This window comes from Hypanus sabinus, chromosome X1, assembly GCF_030144855.1.
Source record: "Hypanus sabinus isolate sHypSab1 chromosome X1, sHypSab1.hap1, whole genome shotgun sequence".
Classification (NCBI taxonomy): domain Eukaryota; kingdom Metazoa; phylum Chordata; class Chondrichthyes; order Myliobatiformes; family Dasyatidae; genus Hypanus; species Hypanus sabinus.
In genome coordinates this window covers 5,011,646-5,034,724 of record NC_082738.1, presented here as the reverse complement: position 1 = coordinate 5,034,724, position 23,079 = coordinate 5,011,646, and the positions used below count along the sequence as shown (strand labels likewise).

At 40.1% G+C, this 23,079-nt stretch overlaps 2 protein-coding genes across 8 annotated transcripts in view; one reads left to right on the top strand and one right to left on the bottom strand.

The window, feature by feature from the left end:
- Positions 1 to 1,955, top strand: part of LOC132384541 (supervillin-like) — a 244,447-nt gene extending 242,492 nt beyond the window's left edge. For 2 of the 7 annotated variants that reach the window (XM_059955707.1, XM_059955708.1), the window contains exon 30: positions 1,502 to 1,933. In XM_059955707.1, coding sequence (XP_059811690.1) covers positions 1,502 to 1,588 — 87 coding nt within the window. In that variant the 3' untranslated portion in view covers positions 1,589 to 1,933. Of the gene's footprint in view, positions 1 to 1,501 lie in introns of all 7 variants that reach the window. The other 5 variants (XM_059955702.1, XM_059955704.1, XM_059955703.1 and 2 more) reach the window with 5 other exon arrangements.
- A 3,301-nt stretch (positions 1,956 to 5,256) lies between these two features.
- Positions 5,257 to 23,079, bottom strand: part of tmem98 (transmembrane protein 98) — a 53,957-nt gene continuing 36,134 nt past the window's right edge. The window contains exons 3-7 of the mRNA XM_059955709.1: positions 22,852 to 22,983; positions 19,246 to 19,279; positions 15,800 to 15,915; positions 13,888 to 13,947; positions 5,257 to 10,292 (exon numbers count right to left, since the gene is read on the bottom strand). Of these exons, the coding sequence (XP_059811692.1) occupies positions 10,085 to 10,292; positions 13,888 to 13,947; positions 15,800 to 15,915; positions 19,246 to 19,279; positions 22,852 to 22,983 (550 nt within the window). The 3' untranslated portion in view covers positions 5,257 to 10,084. The remainder of the gene's footprint in view (positions 10,293 to 13,887; positions 13,948 to 15,799; positions 15,916 to 19,245; positions 19,280 to 22,851; positions 22,984 to 23,079) is intronic.

Sequence of the window (23,079 nt, the reverse complement as noted above, 5' to 3'; positions counted from 1 at the left end):
CCACCAAATCTTCATTTTTACTATAACATTCAAAATGATGGGGGTGCTGTGGATAGTGTCAGAGGCTGTCAGAGGTTACAGCGGGACATTGTTTGGATGCAAAACTGGGCTGAGAAGTGGCAGATGGAGTTCAACCCAGGTAAGTGTGAAGTGGGTCATTTTGGTAGGTCAAATATGATGGCAGAATAAAGTATTAATGGTAAGACTCTTGGCAGTGTGGAGGATCAAAGGGATCTTGGGGTCAGAGTCCATAGGACACTCAAAGCTGCTGCGCAGGTTGATTCTGTGGTTAAGAAAGCATACGGTGCATTGGCCTTCATCAATCATGGGATTGAGATTAGGAGCCAAGAGGTAATGTTGCAGCTATATAGGACCCTGGTTAAACCCCACTTGGAGTACTCTGCTCAATTCTGGTCGCCTCACTACAGGAAGGACGTGGAAACCATAGAAAGGGTGCAGAGGAGGTTTACAAGGATGTTGCCAGGATTGGGGAGAATAGGTTGGGTGAACTCAGGATTTTTTCCTTGGAGTGACGGAGGATGAAAGGTCACCTGATAGAGGTGTTTAAGATCATGAGAAACATTGATCGTGTTGATAATCAGAGGCTTTTTCCCAGGGCTGAAATGGCTAACATGAGAGTGCACAGTTTTAAGTTGCTTGGAAGCAGGTACAGAGGGAGATGTCAGGGGTAAGTTTTTTACACAGATAGTGGTGAGTGCGATGAATGGGCTGCCGGTGACGGTGGTGGAGGCGGATACGATAGGGTCTTTTAAGAGACTTGTGGACAGGTACATGGAGCTCAGAAAAATAGAGGGCTATAGGTAACCCTAGGTAATTTCTAAGGTAAGGACACATTTGGCACAGCATCATGGGCCAAAGGGCTTGTACTGTGCTGTAGGTTTTCTATGTTTCTATGATTGTCGATATCTTCAAACTCTTCATCGTACGTAACTTATTGAAGTGGTGAAATCATTTCATTTTCATTCCCAACCACTTCTGGCATCTTCAAGCCTGAATGCTTGAAACTGCAGTGAGCAAAACAGTTCTGAATTGTTTTACTGCTTATTCCTCAGCAACTATCTGTGAAAAAAATTATTTTTTAAACACATACACACGCAACTGACGCTATTTAAAAACTGTTCACTCTAAGCATAATGTAGTGTCTAACAGCCACACAAGTGCGCATAGCTACTTAGGAACTGTTTGGCAACAATGTCCTGCCTCAATTAAGCAGCATAGTGTACCAAATAAAGGAGGCGATTCCTGGCCATTTTCTTAATTATTTGTTATTCTTTAATAGTTGTCCCAAATAAGCAGCTGCCCCAATTAACCAATGGCCCAATTAACTGGAATTCCCAGTAATTTGTTTAAATTGAAGCACTCGGAGATGTGCCCGAAAGAAATTAAATCTATGCTGATCTTGTTTTTTTTATTATCAGATAACAATGTTTTCACTGTTTATTTCTTCACTGAAATCTCTTTGTTTTATTTTCTTTCCCAGAAACTGCTGCAAATGCCAAGGGAGGAATTTTACAAGCTTCCCAGTTGGAAGCAAGTAAACTGTAAAAAAGCCAAAGGCCTTTTCTAACCAGATACCAGTGCTCTTGACTTGTCCGGGAATGTTTACAGTTCCACCCTGGCTCACCACATCAAGTTTTCATTTCCTGGATGTAGTTATGAGGTTCATTCATAAATTGTTATGTGTCTGTCTTCCACGTTTTTAAGCTCTGTATGAGTGCACAAGGCAAGATCCTTATGGATTAGTTCATCCTGTTGACCCCTTTAAAAAGCTCCTTCTTTTACAACCAATGCCAGCACTGCCACCCGTGTGGGGCTTGAGGAGCCAGTTCCCCTGGATGCCAAGGAGTTAGAATTACTTTCCACAACCTATGAGTCCAAATCACAAGGGCATATTAAGCAATTATGTGGGTTTTTCCCAATTTGATTTATGAAGTAGTGTTTGGGAGAAGGGAGGGATGGGTTGGGTGACCGGACAGAGAATATTGTGATGGAACATTTGGAAATGTATCCAACCAATTTTGGACCCTTTCTGTTAGCTTCCATGGGTTTTAATGTTTTCTGAGGTTTTTTGCCACTAAGGTTTAATGCTTGCTAAGCCAATTCATTGCCAAATGTGCCACCAACAGCCCCTTTCCCCCATTACTACCCCACCTCCACCCGCCTGGGTTCAGCACATTTCCTCCAGCTCCATTCTTTCATATCTGGTATGGTTTATGGCTTTAACATCACCTTATAATCCAAACTGATGGACAATTTCAATTGAGAGGAAGGACAGTTGACCTTTCCAGACCACTGCAGGGCATTGAAAGATCAGAGATGTGCAAGTAAATTACTGTGAGCAGCAAAAACCAGTGCTGGAAGATGCAAACACAAAATACAACAAAGAATTAAAAAAAACTGCTTTGGAAACAGACCTGCAAAATAATTTCTTGGCTCAGGCCAATATGAACATGCCTACTTCATGCACAAGGAGATTGAAAAAGGATTGTGGAAACTAAGGGGCTCCACAGGTGATAGCACATGTACTGTTTAGGAAGGGTTGTGTAATTTCAATAATTTACTTGCATTTTTTACTATACGCTTTACTGCACCCGCCCAATCTCTCCTGCAGCTGATGCACATATTCATATTAACAATGTATTATCATGTAAAGTTAATGCCACTGCTTAAAACTTCATTGTCTTTTTTAATTGTTGGGAATCTGTATCACAAATGCAGCAGAATTTGAGAGGAATCTGCCCAGCCATCTGTTTGAAATGTCAAGTGGTTGTAATGGTTCAGAACTGTGCCTGGATGTGGCCTCCACTCATCTAATGGTGAGCTAATAAATCCTTCAAGGACTGATCACCCCCCTACAGTGTGGCCAACCGGCAAGGGTATTCAGGGCCAATATTTTGATCATATTTGGGATGAGAGCCTTGTTCTTGTTCCCCTCTGCCATTTCAAAAAGCGTATTAGTCTATTTCAATAAGTAGGCTAACAACATAATGAGCATACTGCAAACAGGAATTGTCTATGCCATGTGTTTTTCATATGCTCTCTGTTGCTTCCAGGTTTCATCCCCAAATTGAAAATATCAGATATTTTATGATTTGTTATTCTGGCCATTAAGAGGTTTCCAGAAGTAGTAAATAATATTTAATGAAGATGATCTTGGTCCTAGTTCCACACAAGGCACACTTATTGTACAGTACACCACACTGAAAAATTAATGTAACTGTACCTTGCAGTGAGTCATTCCTACAATTACTTCCAAAGGACTTGTGTTGATTACAGAGGAAGCTCCATTTTGAAAATGACTTTTTTTTCCATTCTCCTTTCTTCTCTGTTACCACAGGGAACTGCTAGAATTCTCTGTCCTCCTTTGTCCACCTCCACCCCTCCTTCAGCCTTCTGTTACCACTGATGATTGCTGAAGTTCTTCACTTCCACTTTCCAACCGTTTTCTGCAGGAGCTCGTTTCTGGAAGTCCTAATCATGACTTCTGATAAAAATGATTGACCTTAAAGTTGATTACTTTCCTGATTTAAAACAAGTGTATCTTTTTTCTATGCAGAGAAGCAAACACTGCCTCAGTTCATGAGTCATCTCAGAATATCCTGAGTTGGTGGCATTAACTTGCCTTAAAACAGTTCTGGAAGCAACCCCTAATGTATATTATACTTATGCAGCTTTTAAAATTTAGACTTTTTATACAGTTTATACACCTCCAGAGATAGTATTTTATTGAAAGTATTTTAATTCTCTGAGTCTGATTTTTTCTATTCTGCGCAAATTTGATGCTCAGAGAACAAGGTAAAAAAGAACTAAACCAGAACTCTGGAATTCCTTCATTCTACCCTTGTTTTTCACCAAGTAATATTTTGAAAATGCTTTTTGTTCTTTGAAATATTGGATTTTGCAACTATGATATCTAGATAATTTGTATGTACAGTTTTAAATCTGCTTTTCAGAGTCTCTGGGGAGTCTGTGTCATACAGTGAAATGGGAATATGCAATGAATTAAAGGTGAATGGACATCCTTTGAAGGATGTCAACATGAGTGAATGTCATGTCTGTGACCAGAGCTACCACTGGGTTTGTTTGCTTTTGTAGATTACAGAGTTGGATAGCTATTGTAGAGGCTAGTATATCATCTGGAGACCCCACCTACCCAGAATCAACCCGGGTTTGCTACTGCCTTGTCTTAGTAGGTAGTTTCTCTGGCTGACTGGTACTATTGGACCTTTTACATTTAGAAGTATGTGGTGAGTTGTTTGGCTGTGCAGGTAATTGTTCGTCACTCAAGCAACTTCACTGAAATAAGTTACCTTTTTTCGCATTTTGTGGGACCTGGTGGTGCCCTGAATGAAATGTGGGGCATACTTCCACAAGAATGGGTGTTATCCAGGTAGAAAACAACAGGCTATTGCAAGATATTAAAAATAATACCTAGGTTAAGGTAAGATTATGCTGGAAAGATCAGCTGAAGTGGCATTGGCCTCGACAGCCTAAATTGAACATCTATCGATATGACCATCTGTACTCATACACAAAGGGACTGGCACTATACGGCTAGGGGTGAAGGGAAGGGGCTCCCTTTGTAATTTATCCTGTAAAACAATCTGAAGAAATGGAGTACAACATTTACAGATGGATTCATTTTGTATATGCATTAGCATTACTCGTTCTTAGGAAAAAAATGTATTTGATTTGTTTAACCAGTTAAGTTTTGGTTAAAGTAAAACAAAGATAAATGGATAAAGGTTAGCTTTATTTGTCTCAAATACTTTGAAACATCAAAACATAAAATGCATCTTTTGTGTCAAATCAAATCAGTGAGGGTTCTGCTGGGGCAACCCACAAGTGTTGCTACATTTCCGGAGCCACCATAACTCTAACCATATGTCTTGAGAATGTGAGAGAAAACTAGGGCACCTGCAGGAGATCCACTCGGTCATAGGGAGAACATACAAACTCCTTGCAGACAATTGAATCTAGATTGTTGATCGCTGGTATTGTAAATCAATTGTGCTAACTGCTATTCTACCTTGCCACCATATTTTATTAACTGCTTTAAATTATTTTATTGTAAGGTACAAATCAGGGATACAAACATATTTGAATAATAAAAGCAACACTTTCAACAAATTAAAGTACAATGTAGGATTTTCCATCTTGAATATGGCATTAACATGAAGTGAAAATTTACACTAACTTCAGATACATGAACATCTGTAAGTGTAGTTAAGTTCAAAAGTTTGGAGTTTAATTTCCTCCGTGCTTTGTCCATGTAACCTTCAACAACCAAATGAGTTTGATAAAATGGTACAGGTTTGAATTCTACACTTTTGCTATTGGTCACTCAAGAAACCAAGAACTCCTAGTCCATCCACATCCCGAACCATTGGTGACAAGCATTCGGCTATCAAACGGAACACAGCATAGTGCTTTGCCAGTTTAGAAAAATCTTCAGATATTTAACCTTGTCACAAGTATTTCAAATATGAAGATGTGGTCAGGTATTTAATAATTTTTAAATGGACAGATACTGTCCCTATTAGCATAGTGATTGCCCTTCAGACTTGTGTCCAGGTGCTCAATCATTGATACAAGCTTAAATTTTATCAAGGCAGCTGAGGATTTTTTAATCTTAAATAATTCAGGACTGTGATGGAAGCAAATTTACCAAGTTTTTCAAATGTCTAATTGGTTTACACTTATGTTCTTCAGGGGAGAAAATCTATTAAATTACCCAGTCTGGCCTCAGTATAACTTCAGAATGGCAGAGTGGTTGAAAGTCGATTCCACTCTGAACTGGCCAAACAAGTCATTCAATTCAGGAACCAACTGAGAAGCATAACATATGCCAGTCTTTATGGGCAAAATACACAACTGTAAGCAATTTAAAAAAAAACAAACACTACACCCCAAGACCCAGTCAAAGCACAAAACTTCACAATTATTCAGATCAGATTAAGGGCCAGTTACTGTTAACTTCGTTTACCCTGGCAGAGGATTAGAACATAGAACAGTACAGGCCCTTTGGGCCACAGTGTGCCGACCTTTCAACCTACTCAGTCAACATTTCTATGTCTCTGTTCTGGGAAGAATGAAGAGAGCATGAGAAAGATCAGAAGATAAAATCAAGCAAGTGTGAACAAAATTTAATGTAACACAAGGATTGGCTGGGAAATGAAGACGGAGGCAAACCCAGCTTGGAGTGCAAAAAACATTGATAAGTGCTTTATATAGTTTCTTTTCCTTAACTTATTAGTGTTCCTCTTGTTTGTGGGTCTCTTCCATGACAAGATATTGTAGCAGAATTAGGCCATTTAGCCCATCAAGTCTGTTCTACCATTCCACCATGGCAGATTTATTATCCCTCTCAACCCCATTGTCCTGCCTTCTCCCTGTAATCTTTGACATCCTTACTAATCATAAATTCCACCGAATCACCATCCTCTGGCTAAAGAAATTCCTCTTAATCTCTGTTCTAAATGGATGTCCCTCGTTTCTAAGGCTGTGCCCTCTGGTCCTAGACTCCCCCGCTACAGGAAATATCCTTTCCACATCCTTTCTGTCTAGGCCTTTCAATATTCAATAAGTTTCAATGAGATCCTCCCCCTCATTCTTCTAAACTCCAGTGAGCTCAGACCCCGAGCCATCAAAAGCTCCTCATGTTAGAACATAAGTTGATGTTCTATTTATGCAATAACCTATATTCAAATTATAATTTTTGATTGGAATGGACATATAGAGTTATAGAGCATGGAAATGGTCAGCCTAATTGCTCCAGGTCAAGCAAGATCCCCATTTAAGCCATCCCTACGTTGGTCCATATCTCTTTAAACCTTTCTTATCTGTGTACCTGCCCAAATATCTTTTAAATGTTGGCAATCTCCTTGCTTCAACCATTTCCTCTGGCAACTCATTCCATTTAATGGTTATTATTTGGTATTATAAGTTGAATCAAGATTTTCACCACGCAAACCCATTGCAAATCTTTCCCCACTGAACCTTTCTCCAAAGTTCTGTGTCACCACTTAGTCTGAGAGTTGAGCTATCCCAAAAAGGAAGCTGAAATGCTGACACTCACTTTTTAACTGGCTCTACCCCATTTTATGGAGATCTTATGATCCCAGCCTGTAGATGTAAACCACTTTCTGTGCCAGTGGTCTTGAGTTAAACTGTGTTCCTTTCATTTAAGTTGTTTCATTGTGCATAGAAAGGGAGTCAGAATGCAGAAAGGAAGGCCTGAGCAGAGACTTGGGTACAAATGTCTAGGCTCATCTCAGTGCAGTGCTGACCTGCGAGATGCACTAGTGGACTTGCCAGCTTTTGGATGAGGCATTACAAATAACGTATTGCCCCTTCTTTTCATTGGATGTAAACATCCCGAGGCACATATCTGGAGTACCAAAGGTGTGAAATATCCTTTGTTCTGCCTAGGAATGTATCTAATCTTTATCACAGTGCTGTATTGAGAGCTTGTTGTGTGTTACTCCAATACATAGTGAACTTCAACAGTACTTCATTGGCTGTGAAGCATTTTGGGGCATTATGGATTACAGAAGGTACCATAAAATTGCAGCATTTTTTATTAACTGGATTGGAAAAAAAATTATTTAGACCTTACAGGAATCCTTTATGCACCAAAGTTGATATATTCTGGGGGAAAAAGATATCTATTAGAAGAAAATGGAAATGACCAGCAGCTTTTACCAAGACAAACGGGGTGAAAAAATACAGTGTGGAGGACAATTAATAGTTTTTTTGGTGCACAAATTCAATTTCAATCACTCAAGCCAACTTGGGAGGCTAATTGATATCTAATTGAATGGTATTACCCAATCACTTTCACCATACGAAAGGCAGGAGTATTTTCACTGCATGCAGCCATTACCTTCACTGTCACCAAGTCTACATCCCAGCACTCCCTACCCAACAGGGCCATGGGACTACCTTCACCAGAAAGACTGCTGTAGTTCAAGAAGGCAATTTACCACCACCTCGCAAGGAAAATTCCAAATGGCCAATAAATAGTGTACTTGGTTGCTCCAATTGCCATACCAATGAGTTAAAATACACACATTAATAAGGTGTACATATTAGGTTTAAGAACAATAGCATTTCAGGTACTTGTGCCCATTAGCAGGACATTAAACAGATTACCAATTGGCTCTAATTGCTCCCACTTTCATACTTTTAAACAATTGGAACACCTATTAATTGATGGTGCTGTAATTGAGGGCAGATCCTATATTAACTATTGTCTCAGAATAAATATCACAGACTCCTTCTCAGATTAGAATACATTAGTTGCAGTACAAAGTTCAAGAATGAAAAGTTAGCTCCCACAAATATAAAATGGAGAACAGCTGGGAGAATCATGCATGACTTGAGGTTCTTTGATTTCCTCTTTAGCCTTGCCTTACCTTTTTAACATATATGATTAGAAATTGCACCTTATGATATTACTCACATATTGGTTGAATAAAATTCCAGCCTCAGATCTGCTATCTTGCCACTTTGTTTAAAATAAACAGAATATCATCTTTGTTAAAAGCAGTGAGCAGGTAAAAACATAAATAATTGGAGTAGAAGTAAGCCATTCTGCATCTTCTACTTGCTCCACAATTCAGTATGACACTGACTGTTCTGGGCTTTGGATTTTGAGAGTTTTACCTCCATTTTGTTTTTGTCAGTTTCAATAGCCCTGGTTTCCTATGTCAAAAATCAATCTACGTCAGCCATGAATACATTTAATAATTCAATATCCACAGTTCCCTGGATAAAGAATTTCCAAGATACTCCAACTTCTGACAAATCATCTTTTTTTTTAACCTCAACTGCCAGACTAATGTTCTGAAGCGATGGCGCCTAGTTTTACGTTCCCCCAGCATAAGAGGAGCTATCCTGGCAAGCTACATTATTTTTAAAATAAATCCCCTGTAGTTCTTATAAACTCCAGAAAATATAAGCACCATTCCACATAAACACCATACAGTTGTCAATTCACTTATCTCAGGAATCACCCTGGCATATCTTTGTTCCACCAGCTGCAAAATATGTCTTTCATTGACCAAATCCAAATGGATTGTTCCCTGGTGTGATCTCAACACCTATTGCCCTTGTGACAAGACTTTCCTACTTTTGCCTTCCATCAACACAACATTCACAAACCAGTTCACTTGCTCATACTCTCTGTTAACATTTTGTGGTCCAATCTCAACACAAACCTGTAATACATGTTTCATGCCACTAATAATTGTGAGAAATTTCCAAATCAATTAAAATCCTTTACAGAGTTTCAAGGAATCTTGGGACATCAGATGGCAAGTAAACTCTCTACTCATTATCAAGGAGAGATTCAAGTAGTTTACAATTATCCTGTTCAATGTAAACCACTCACAGCCACTACCTAATAAACTACGGAAAGATCACTCTCTCATTTTAGGACTTTATATTTCATTACTAATTTAATCATAGAGTCAAAGAGAAATACAGCACAGAAGCAGATCCTTTGGCCCATCTAGTCCATGCTGAAACCATTTAAACTGCCTACCCCCAACGACCTGCACCGGGACCATAGCCCTCCAAATCCCTACTATCTACGCACCTATCCGAACTACTCAAACATCAAAAACTTAGGTCCTCCAGAGCCAGCAACATCTTTGTAATTGTTCTCTGCAACTTTTAACTTTAGGAAGGCAATATGAGAAAATGATATTTCTAGGAATATATACAGTCAGCAAAGAGACGATAGATTGTAAGTAAGGTAGTAAAAGCAATAAGCAGAAACATGAGATTGATTGGAATGTAAAGATACAGTTATCAAAAATGCTCTTAATAAATTTTTCATAAACAGTAATAAAAAATCAAGTAGAATCAAGGACTATGATTAATTTCATGTCCAAAAGTCAACAGTAGAACACAGTCTTCATTAACTTTAAGTAAAACACTTCAGAGAATGATTAAGCCATGCTATGATGTTTATAGAATAGTTCTAAGTTAAAATTGAGCTATTTGAGCTGGGAGAGTCCATGCTGTCTTCTACTCCATTGTCAACCCAGCCTTGGGGCTAAATTGCAGACTGCTCCTGGCAGAAGTTGTCACAACCCATGAGGTTTCTCTCAGACTCACTTGCCAGAGCTGCCTCCCTTAGCACTGACATATGTTCCTCGGCTGAGGAGAGTGATTGGTCAATCCAGTCGAAGCTTCCAGTCATGTGACAGGCATTCCTCGTAACCAATACAAGATGGCTGACAGAGAGCAAGAGGGCAGTGGTTCTGCAAGAAAAGGTAGGTGTATTGTCACACGGAGAAATTTGAATGAAAAGAAAGACCTCAATCATTAAACATTTTGCATTTGATCTTCTCTTAAATGCACAGATAAGATCAATGGCTAGGGTTAGAAAAGTGCAAATGGTGTTAAGTGGACTTTTAAGGAGAGTTCAAAGGCACCATTTCAAAATTTTCAAGCCCAATTATTTTTAATTCAGTAAAACAACTTGATTTTAGCCTAATTTTAGACTTTTTGCCTTTACACTCATCATCATCATATATTATTGTTATATATTGGCACAAATTTCATTAGTATAGCAAATCTGATCAGTCTGATCTCCAATGATGACTGCAATAAGGATACATTTACTCAAAATTACAGTATGAAATTTTGCTGTTTAACTAATTACAGCTCCCTATACGAAGGGAAAGCAAATGAGCAGGGATCTTGGACTTGTTTGAGAGAATACCCAACTGAACTGTAGTGGTGAAGGTCAGAAGCTGTCAGCTTGCTTGCACTCTGCCAAGAAGCTAAAATGCAGAGCCCTTTATTACTAGGAGGAACAATTCATTGGTTTCCAGCTGTTCTCTCAGAGACCCAAGTAACATGTTGTACAGAAATCTGGTCCAATATAAAGTGGTCTCAGATCCAGCATTAGGTTGTTAAAAAGGACCAATATAAAAGTGAATTAAAATGCCAATTTGACAGTTTTCTCGTGGTGGAATCAAATGCTAAGGTTTGAGAGACAACCCTGCTTTCTTCTCCTATGTTTCCCCATTCATAAGCAAAATAACTACAGCAGGGTTACTGAATTCTTTGCCAAAACAAAAGTACCCAGGAAATTCTCCAAGGTCAGGCCAACACTATACTTAATGACTTCTCAGTTTTGTCAATCCATTGATTTCCTGTCCCCTTTTTGAACCTCTGCTTGCAACTTCTTTACGTTGCACATTTGAGAAGAGCTCAGTGTCTGGAGAATCCATCACTTTTGAAAGTTCAAAGTAAATTTATCATCAAAGTACATATATGTCACCATATACAACACTGAGATTCATTTTCTTGCAGGCATACTCAATAAAGACAGTAACCATTATAGAATCAATGAAAGACCACACCAACAGGGTGGACAACCGGTGTGCAAACAACAAACTGTGCAAATATAACAGAAAGAATAATAATTAATAATAAATAAACAATAAGGTTATGGGAACATTTGGATGAGATGAAGACACAACAGCAGTGATGAGAAGAGAATGCCAAAGAGTGTCAACACCAGAGAGAGATCCCATTCAATCCCTTTGCCTGAATTTGCTCCTTTATAGCCCACCCCAGCCCTCTTGTTGTTCTGAAAAGAATTGATTGCACTGAGTAGCTTCAAGGGGCGATCAATAAGCAGTATGAATGAATTGCCTTACCCTCACTATTGAATGATGAGAGCAGTATACCAAATAATGGTCTCCTCTGTCCATGGCATTTCTCCTGCAGCCACTGAACAGAGGAAACAGTAATGATTGTAGATGTCTTGGATACGAAACCACTTTGAACTTCAGGTTAAATGTGCTCACTTGATGTCTGCTTCCTTAATAAGGTCATCACAGCTAAATGTTTCCCACTGTAAGCAGGGACATCACTTGAGAGTTGTTATAATTGCTGTAACCACCCTGTTCTTGTGGAAGGTCAGTTTTGCACATGCTTATGCTGAGTTATAGACTCGCCTTTCAGCAGAGACGTGGCTGCCTGTGCTTGCTGGGTTCAGGCAGAATGGATCATCAGATAAAACCCTATCAACAACAATTGTGTCAAAACCTCTAGTGATCTCCTCCATTAAGTGTTCAGTATCTAGCACTTCTGTGACAGAAACCCTCACGGTGTCTAAACCCTCCCCGCTGCAGATATTTTCTTGAGTACAACTAATGTTTCACCCATCTCTCTAGCTGGTTCTAACAATAGCTAATAGTCTCATTTTTCCTGCTGTAATTTTCAGTGTGACTGCTTAGCTGATGGTCCTATTGACTTTACAATCCCACAATTCATGTCCTTCATTTTCCCTGTGTTAGAGGGATTTATTAGTGGTAGTATTTTGTTTTCTGAGCTGTGTGTGCTATATGTATACTGAGTGCACTATAGTCAGATGACAATAAACTTGAACTTGAATTTCAATGCAGGGGCCACCCTGCAGTAGAATTTGTTGAGCAGTACAAGTCACACTAAAAGCACATGTCTGTCATTTGCAATAGAAAATGGAAACAAATTAGCACTGGAAGTGCTGACAAAACTGGTGCTCACTGGGACAATTTAACAGACAATTTCACAGGTTCTTTCACAAGTTTTGCACCAAAACAACTTTTGGACAAACATATTAGACAAAAAGCAATTATCTTCAGTCCACACTCTCACCCAGCCTGTATCGATAATTTGGCAATGTTCAGGCACAGTCCTGTTCAACCTTGTTTGCTATTTGTTCTACAGCCTCCATGCTCTCTCACATATTTACCTTCTCTGTCCCTACAACCCTTGAAACTCCCTCTGCTCCACTAATTCTGGTCCCTTGAGCATTCCAAAATGTAATCACCCAACCAATGGCAGCCATGATTTAAACTACCTGAAACCTTGGAATGCCCATCTTAAAAGCCTTTTCTCAAAGCAGGTCCTCAAAATCAATCCTTTTGATTATGTTTCTGATTTGTCCATCTTTGATTTATTGCCTAAGCATTTCTCAACACCCTATGAAGTATCTTGAGAAGTTGCACTACACCTAAAGAATGACAAGAGCACTAACTATTGTCACACATAGCAGTTTAATTCATTGCTGGTGGATGTGCCATGCCTACCTCAGCAGCTGCATCATTTCCACCCCTTTATCAATGCACATCCCACTTTTATGTTGTACCAATCCTCCCTTTCTGTCAGCCTCGTTCTATCTGTCTCAAGAACAATATATCCCACTTCTCAATGTGTGTAAGTGTCACTTTTTGCACAGATACAGAATTGTACAAAAGTCTTTGGCAGATATATATAGCTGGGGAGCCTAAGACTTTTACACAGAACTGTAGTAATTTTATGTATTGCACTGTACTACCACAAAAAAAAACAAATTTCATGAAATACATGAGTGATGATAAACCTGATTCTGATATGGGTCTCTATTGGACTGAGAGTGGGTAGGGGGCAGGGAGAGGGAAATCATGGGTGGGAAAAGGGGAAAGGAGAGGGGAGGGGAGCAGGAAGCACCTGAGAGAGTTTCTTTAATGATCAATAAAACAATTGCTTGGAATCAAATGACCTTGCCTGGTGTCTTATGTCTGGGTGTGTGTGCACTCGTGCCACCACCTTAGGGGTGTGTGTATATATATAAGACTTTTGCACAGTATTGTATTTAACAAACTTCTTCTAATTGAGATATCCTGGCATTAGAAAAGTGCTCAAGGAACTTCCACATTCAAATATCCTACATCATTGAAAGCAGATGAAGTTCCAATTATGATACTACCCAAGTACATTTGCTTTTCTAATTCAACATGTTGTAGATTGAGAAGTATTCAAATATATCTTAGTGAGCTGATATATGATTATTTTAGGAGGAAAAGAATTGTGTCTGACCTAGCATCCAGGAGCTTGGGATCCAGTGGAGGGTACATCGATCTCACAACATCGTCCACCCTAACAATAGACAGCAAAGGAAAGAAACACATTACTGAAAACTCCATGTTCGACGAAATCTTACCATACAGAGAGCAGTGAAAATGTGTAACTAGTCCTCATAGAGGGATTGTAAGTGGAAGGGGTGAGCAATTTCAATTTGCTGGATGTTAATATTTCTGAGGGTCTCTCCGAGGCCTGCCCAACATATCGATGAAGCTACAAAGAAGGCACAACAGCAGATCATTTCATTAGGAGTTTGAGGAGATCAGTATGTCACCAAAGACACTCACAAATTTCTACAGCTGTACCATGGAGAGTATTCCAACTGGCTGAATCACCATCTGGTAGGGGGGTGGTGGCTGGGGGCTACTGCACACATTTGAAATAAGCTGCAGAGAGTTGTGAACTCAGCCTGCTCCACCGTGGGCACCAGCCTCCCCACCATCCAGCACATCTTCAAGGAGCGATGCATTAAAAAGGTGGCGTCCATTATTAAAGACCCCATCACCCAGGATGTGCCCTCTTCTCATTGTTACCATTAGGAAGGAAGTACAGAAGCTTGAAGGCACACACTCAGTGATTCACTCCCCTCTGCTGTCTGATTTCTAAATGGACATTGAACTCATGAACACTACCTCACTACTTTTTAAATTTTTATTTGTGTACTACTTATTTAACTCTTTCATATATATATTTACTGTATATTAAATATACATATACTTACTGTAATTCAGTTTTTTTCTCTATTACGTATTGCATTGTACATCTGCTGCAAAGACAACAAATTTCACAACATATGCCAGTGATATTAAACCTGATTCTGACAATGATTTTAATGTGGGAGCAGATAAATTATTTTGATTATCCTCAAGCTTGTCCTATTATTGCTGTCCCACCAAGCAGTGGAAATCCCTTAACTCCTTATTCTGGAAGTCTCTCCTTTATCATCTCAGCCGATGGCGCAATGGCATCGGCGCTGGACTCTGGAACGAAGGCTCCTGAGTTCGAATCCAAGCTGGGCCACCCCCGAGCACGCTTTCCATCTGTGCCAGGTTGAGCGCCGAACTAGCCACTCGGTGTCGTAAAAAAACAAGGCTCGAGTCAGGAACGTTCATACCGTGGCCCGGTTAATCTGAAAGGAGACCGATCCTGACACCACGTGCCAGACAAAAATGGCTGACTGACTGGCGTGACAAGCTAAAAAAAAATCATCTCAGCACTTGTATAGCTGAATCCTGTTGGACCTAGGTAAGGTAGCAAGGCTGTACAATATCATGACCTTCCTGGTGAATCATTAGTTGCTGGACAAGATATCATGACTGGTCTCTAAACAAGAGCTTGACATTAGTCCACTTACACCCATCCTCCACATCTGCTAACATCCAGATCCGGTTTGCAGCCTGATTAATTTTGGTAAATAACAAGCAAGTTTCAAAATGATTTTGATGTAACTGCCTATAATGATTTGGAGGTACCTTTCTCCTCCTTTGCATGAAATTTCAAATTTCTTCTTTTACATTAAAGTTTCAAAAACATTGCCATGATTCTCCAGAAAACTTTAGTTCTGAGTGTTATTTGTTTACTTTTTATTGTTTGCATGATCTGCTTTTTTGCATATTGGGTATGTGAAAGGCTTTTTTTTTAATGGGTTCTAAGGGGTTTCTTTGTTTTTCTAGCTGTTTGTAAGATGATGGATTTCAAGGTTGTACTGTACGTAGTATACATACTTTGAACTTCAATCCAAAGGAGAAGAGCAAGTGTCTAGTACATTGCACTGGCTCAAATTCCACTACAAATTTTAGTTCCCTTCATCACCATTTGTGGGCATTGCTGGTGCTCTGTTGTCTTTTGCTGGCCAAGGCTTGCTCACCTTGGGCTAATCCTCTTTGCTACCACAATAATGTCACTCAGCCTGGCTGGCGATTTGATCTTTGCCCCTGATCCCATCGTCATGGCAACAAGTTTCTCAGTTAGAGTATGACATATCTGTAAAACAAAATGTAAATCCACCAGGATCAACATCAGTCTTTCTCAAACTGCCAAAATATTTCAAAAAAATTTCAAAACAAAGTTTGTCTTAGATATGGCTGTGTGCATTTTCAACTGAAATTATAGCTGGTTGTTTATTCCTCCAAGCTTTCAGCCAGTGCCAAGGTCTTCAAATTGCACTCAGCATTTCTGGACAACTTTTCTTACTGCTATCGGAATCAGAGGGTTCCATCACAATCTTTCAACTCCTTTTCACACTGCTGGAATACCCTCGCTTCATGGATGCCAGAGGCATAACAGATCAATGCAAATGATGTCGGGCCTGAATCATTTTCATGCTTCCTCACTCTTTGCAGTTTCCAAATTCTACTTTTGAAAAAATAACTTCAAATCTTCATTCATTTTTTTCTCAGTCCTGCAGCTGCCAGCAATGAAATGAAAAAGAATTTGTGTTTACAATTTGATGTGTCAGTACTGCTTCCAAAAGGCATTTGACAAGGTGCCACGGAAGGTCTGGTGCATAGATCCAAAGTCTATGGTATCATAGGAAGTGTGTCAGAATGGATTGAAAACTGACAATCTCATAGAAAACAAAGAGCTGGAATAAATGGGTCCTTTTCAGACTGGAAATATTGGAAGACGACTGAAGAAAGTTTGCAATTGTTCACTCTTTACATTAAAGACTTTCAGGCTTCTTGTTTTATTGCTTCCTGTAAGGAGACGAGCCTCAAGGTTGTATAACTTATACATAGTTTGATAATAAATGTACTTTGAACTTGGCAGAAGGAGCATTGGGTAAGTTTTCTAATTTTTCTGATATCAGAAATGGTGGAAGGCACAGAGCCACAAGCATACTGTAATTCTGCAATAGGATATTGATTGATTGAATGGAAAACAACGGAGTTTAATGTGAGGAAGTGTAAGGTCATTAATTAGGTGAGAGAAATCAAACTGACAATTATTATCTAAGTGGAGAGAGACCACAAGGCTAAGCGACCTTGGTGTTTCATGGTATGAATCAGACAGAGGACTAACAAGTACAGTAGTTAAGAAGGCCAACAGCATTTCAGCTTTCATTGCAAAGGTGTTGGAGTTTAAAAATAAGGAGGTTTTGTTGCAATGTGTTGGTGAGGCCTCATCTTTATTTTAATTTCAGTCCCCCTACCTAAAACACATAATGGCATTGGAGTTCGTCTAGGCCTATTCCTGGGGTGAGATCATTGCCCTTCCAAGAGAGATTAAATAGTTTTGGTCCATATTCTTATTTTTATTTACTTACTGAGATACAGTGCTGAATAGGCCTTTCTGGCCCTTCAAGCCACACCATCCCCCAATTTAACCCTAGACTTATCACAGGACAATTTATAATGCCCAATTAACCTACCAACTGGTACGTCTTTGGACTGTGGGAGAAAACCAAAGCAGCTGGAGGAAACCCATGTGCAAACTCCTAACTCGGGTCACTAGTACTGTAAAGCATTGTGCTAACCACTACACCACCATGCCATCCAATTCCTTGGATGTCCTTGGAGTCTAAAGAATGAGGAATGACTTTATGCAAATATAAGAGATCTTGTTAGAGCAGAGGTTGGGATGTTTTCACTAGCAGGGGAATCTTGAACATGGATATAACTACCAGGTGAGAGGTCAGACAGTTAATACTGAGGGAAGTAGAAATTTCTTCTCACAGAGTGTGGAGAACCTGTGGAATTCTCTGCCTTAGCAAGTGGTGGAAGCTAATTAAATGGAAGTTAAAGTGCAGGTGGATGAAAATGTGATTGATTGAGGACTAGAGGGGTCTAGAGAAATGGCATTGAAGAGAACCTGAGTCCAGGAGAGGTCAGCCAAGATCAAATTAAATGGAAGGACAAACTTGAACGTCCAGAAGGCTTACTCCTATTCCTATTTTCTTACATTCTTGCGTTATTGCATGACACTACGAAATTCCTGTTACATATTTTTCATTGCACAGTATGAAACAAAAAATGCAGCATAATGGATATGAGACCATAAGTCATAGGAGCAGAATCAGCCCATCTGGCCAATCGAGTCTGCTCTGCTATTCAATCATGGCTGATCCTTTGTTTTTCCCTGTTCAGCCTCACTCCCCAGACTTCTCCCCGTAACCTTTGATGCCGTGACCAATCAAGAACCTGTCAAGCTCTGCCTTAAATACACCCAATGACCTGGCCTCCACAGCTGCCTGTGGTAACAAATTCCACAAAATCACCACCCTCTGGCGAAAGAAATTATTCTCCTTTATACAAATGAATGCCCCTCTATCCTGAGGTTGTGCATGCCCTCTGGTCCTATACCCCCCACCATGGGAAACATCCTTTCCACATCTACTCTGTCTAGGCCTTTCAACATTCAAAAGGTTTCAATGAGATTCCCCCCCCCCCCCCACATCCTTCTAACTTCCAGTGAGTACAGACCCAGAGATCAAACAATAACTGATTCATTCCTGGAATCATCCTTGTGAACATCCTCAGAACCCTCTCCAATGCCAGCACATCTTTTCTTAGACAAGGAGCCCTAAACTGTTCAAGGTGAGGCCTCACCAGTGCCTAATAAAGCCTCACAGCAGCTACTGTTTGGAAGCCTGTATATAACTGCCATCAGGGTCCTTTTACCCTTGCAGTTTCTTTACTCAGTCCAAAAGGAATCAACATCTTCCAATCCTATAATTTGGGTTTAGGAGTCTGGGGCATGGGAGTAGGAGGTGGACAGATAGATGCTCAATTGGGTTCTGGTGAGGAAGATCTAAGGGAAGACTTAGCATAATAATGAATTGGTATTTCTGTTGTCTGAAGATTGTTGCTTTAAGGGAGGGTTGAAAATTGTGGTTTCAATCATTTGGGGAGGCGGTAGACAGGGATATTTTGGTGAAGGGGGTTCACAGATCAGTGAATGTATGTACGAGTGTGTGAGGACTCTAAGGACAGAAGACATTTCCTTAAGGGGCATTCTGCCAGCGTTAATAAAACCTTAGTGTTCCAGAAATGTCCAATTTCAGGCACTCTCAGGATACTATGACTTATTCCCCTCGCAATGGAGTATTAGGCAGGAATTACATCACCAATGTATTTGACATGAACATCACAAAAGTCATGTGTGTGCAACACAGTCAGGCAGTGCCAAGCCAAAATTCTGAAGCAATTTGAAATGATCTGAAAGGTGTTTCAAGGTCATATCAATAGATCTATTTGAATTTTGTGGCCTCATGGTTTAAGTCAACAAAGCATTCAGAAATGGATTTTCCTGATCCTAAATAACGAACTTTGACATTTCATTTTGATTTCAAATAAACAATAACAAAGTTCTTACCTTGAGAATTTCAATGCAATGTGACACCAAGCCCCTAGAAAAGACAAGTTTACCTGTTACACATTTTCAACTGTAGAAGTCAATCCAAACACCAAACATTGTTTAATTCACTGTTAAGTCCCACACCATCTCACATGATAAGGAAGTATAAAATAAAAATGGAAACAGGTTAATTCTGATGAAAGCATGTCACCCAGAATGTTAACATCCACAGATTCTGCCTGGCCAGCTGAGTATTTGTGTGGCATCTTCACTTTTTATTCCCACTTACAATATAGTGGGACTACAATGTTCAAAAGCCACTAGGTTCAGAGAATGCAATTATTCTGGCATTAGGCACTATTGAAGTCAAGTGATAAAATAACTTTCACTCTCAGCAGGTAATCATTCCAATCTTAACCAAAACAAAAATCACCTCACAAAATTATTTTATTCATCTCAAAATATCTTCCATAATACTTTGAATCACACAATTTTCACATCAGTTTCATCGTGTTGTCAAATGTAGCTCAACTCCATTAAAGAGGCTTCCATCTGCATTAGCATAACCCTGTGGAAAGTCTACGCCAGTGTGACAGATTGGACCGAAACAATCTACTGTCACTCCCTCATTTTTTAGTCACTTGCTTATCTCAGTATATAAAATGTCAAAGCAAGTGTAGGCCACGTGGCTCCACCATTCATGGAGGCCATCTTCCACCTCAATGGCATGTTTAGAGATGTCACACACTCCTAATGAGACATAGAGCCAGAGAAAGGAAAAATCAAATGGCAATTTGCAACTAAGATGCTTTTTTTTATCTCCTTAAGATAAAATCCACAAAGGAAACAGCATTATGAAGGACCCCATGCACCCCTCATACAATCTCTTCTCCCTCCTGCCGTCTGGGAAAAGGCTCCGAAGCATTCAGGCTCTCACGGCCAGACTATGTAACAGTTTCTTCCCCCAAGCTATCAGACTCCTCAATACCCAGAGCCTGGACTGACACCTTGCCCTACTGTCCTGTTTATTATTTATTGTAATGCCTGCACTGTTTTTGTGCACTTTATGCAGTCCTGTGTAGGTCTGTAGTCTAGTGTAGCTTTCTCTGTATTTTTTTTTATTATTACGTAGTTCAGTCTAGTTTTTTGTACTGTGTCATGTAACACCATGGTCCTGAAAAACATTGTCTCATTTTTACTATATACTGTACCAGCAGTTATCGTTGAAATTACAATAAAAGTTGACTCGACTTGACTTGACGTGAAGTAACTAAAAGAAAGAACTTTTGTAGGTAGTTTTGAGGAAGTAGAGAGGCTCCAGAAGAACTTAGACAGATTAGGAGAATGGGCAAAGAAATTGCAGGCATATGAAATACAGTGTCAGGAAGTGTATGATCATGCATTTTGGTAGAATAAATAAAAGGGTTGACTATTTTCTAAATGGAGTGAAAATTCAAATATCTGAGTTGCAAAGGGACTTGGGAGCCCTCATGCAGGATTCCCCAAATGTTAATTTGCAGGTTGAGTCTGTGGTGAGGAAGGCAAATGTGATGTTCACATTCATTTCAAGAGGACGAGAATTCCAAAGCAAGTTGAGGCTTGATAAAGCACTGGTGAGGCTTCACTTGGAGTATTGTGAGCAGCTTTGGACCCCTCGTCTTAGAAAGGATATCTGACACGAGGGAGGATTCAAAGGAGGTTCCTGAGAATTATTCCAGGATTTAACTGCTTGTCATATGAAGAGCATTGATAGCTCTGGGCCTATATTCACTGGAATTCAGAAGAATGGTGAAATTCAGAAGAAGAGTGGCTGTGGAGAAGATGGTGGGAGAGTCTAGAACCAGAGGACAGAGCCTCAGAATAGAAGGGCGTCCTTTTAGAGCAGAAGATGAGGAGGAATTTCTTTAGCCAGAGAGTGGTGAATGTATGGAATTCAGTGCCACAGGCAGCTGTAGAGGCCAAGTCTTCATGTATATTTAAGGTAGAGGTTGATAGATTATTGATTAGCCAGGGCATGAATGGATATGGGGAGAAAGTTGAGGCTTCCTCACTAAATATGTTTAAGAAACAGTTAGCTAGGTTTTTACATAGTACGGGAATTAAGGGTTATGGGAAAAAGGCAGGTAGATGGAGCTGAGTTTATGGACAGATCAGCCATGATCTTATTGAATGGGGGGACAGGTTCAATGGGCCAAATGGCCTACTTCTGGCTCCTATTTCTTATATTCTTATGTAAAGGCAAGAGATTGGGACTGAGAGGAAAAATGCATCAGCAAAGATGAAATAGTGGCGCAGACTCGATGGGCCAAATGGCCTAATTCTGCTCCTATACCTTATGATCTGTTATAACTAGGTTGCCCAAGAGTTTTGCACAATACTGTAGTAATTTTATGTATTACTCTGTACTACTGCCACACAACAAAAACACAAATTTCATGACATATGTGAGTGATGACAAACCTGGTTCTGATATGGGTCTCTGTTGTGGACTGAGAGTGGGAAGGGGGCAGGGAGAGGGGAATCACGGTTGGAAGAAGGGCAAGGGAGAGGGCAGGGAGCAGAAAGCACCAGGAAGTCTTTCTTTAATGATCAATAAACCAATTGTTTGGAATCAAATTACCTTGACCTTGCCTGGTGTCTGAGGACTGGGTGTGTCTGCACCCACACCATACCACCCCGCCAGCACTCCTTCTCTCCCACACCCATCCCGCAGCACTCCATCCTCACCATTCCCAACATCCTTTGTTCCTGCTAGCTTTGCAAACTCTCTCTCCACTCCATATTGAAATATAAAGTACTGAGCAAAATTTTTAGGCAACCTAGCTATCTAATCATATGCCAAAGACCTTTACATAGTACTGCACAAGCTGAAACCTACAAAGAACTGCTCCCCATTCCTTTTAACCTCACCAGGGCTCAGCTTAACTTGCTCTCTTTAAGATCTCTGGGTTCACTGGAAATTCTATTATACTTCTGTGTGAAATTAAAATGTGTTCTGGTATTAATTGGATTAAAATCCAACAGTGCAGAAAACCTCCTGGTCCACCAGTTCCAAAGTCTAAGAGGTGCCAGATCATCAGCTGTTTCACATTTACCTGAAAGGCAGATAGGATGTCTGCTTGGGATCTCATCTGACAGCTGGTACCTCTGCGAGTGCAACCTCCTCTCACCACTGCACTAAACAACTCCCCAACTATTTGGTGGTCATCTAAAAGCAGACAGGCACCTGGTCTTTGGTTAAAATCCCTTGTAGTAATGGATATGAATGTTTGGCACCACAGTAGCACAGCGGTTAGCGTGACGCTGTTACAACTCGGGCTTTGGACTTCAGTCCCAGCGTCCTCATCCCCATGGAATGCGTGGGTTTTCTCCGGGTCCTCCGATTTCTTCCCACAGTCCAAAGACTTCTCAGTTAGTAGGCTAATTGGTCATTGTAAATTATCGTATGATTAGGTTAAGGTTAAATTGGGGGCTGTCGGGGGTTGCTGGGCTGGAAGGGCCTGTTCGGTGCTGTTTATCTAATTTTTTTTATTAATGTATTTACTTGATCACTGTTCTTAGCACATTTAAGAAAAATGAATGATTGGTTAATCAGACAGCAAGGGGCCTGCACTATATACATACGAAGCATCCTCTATCCACTCTTCATTTTCCAGGATTGCCTCAATGTGAGGGTTGGTGATAACAACGTCATCCAGTTCCAGTTCTGAGGGCTCGCTCTGGGTCTCCATTGCTCCAATCAGGTCCACTGTTGGTCTGTTGGAAAGATGAAGCAGAAGTTAATACATGGCACCAAAGAGCATGCGTTGGAGAGAACAAGTATTAATAACTAGTCTTTGATGTCTATCTGGG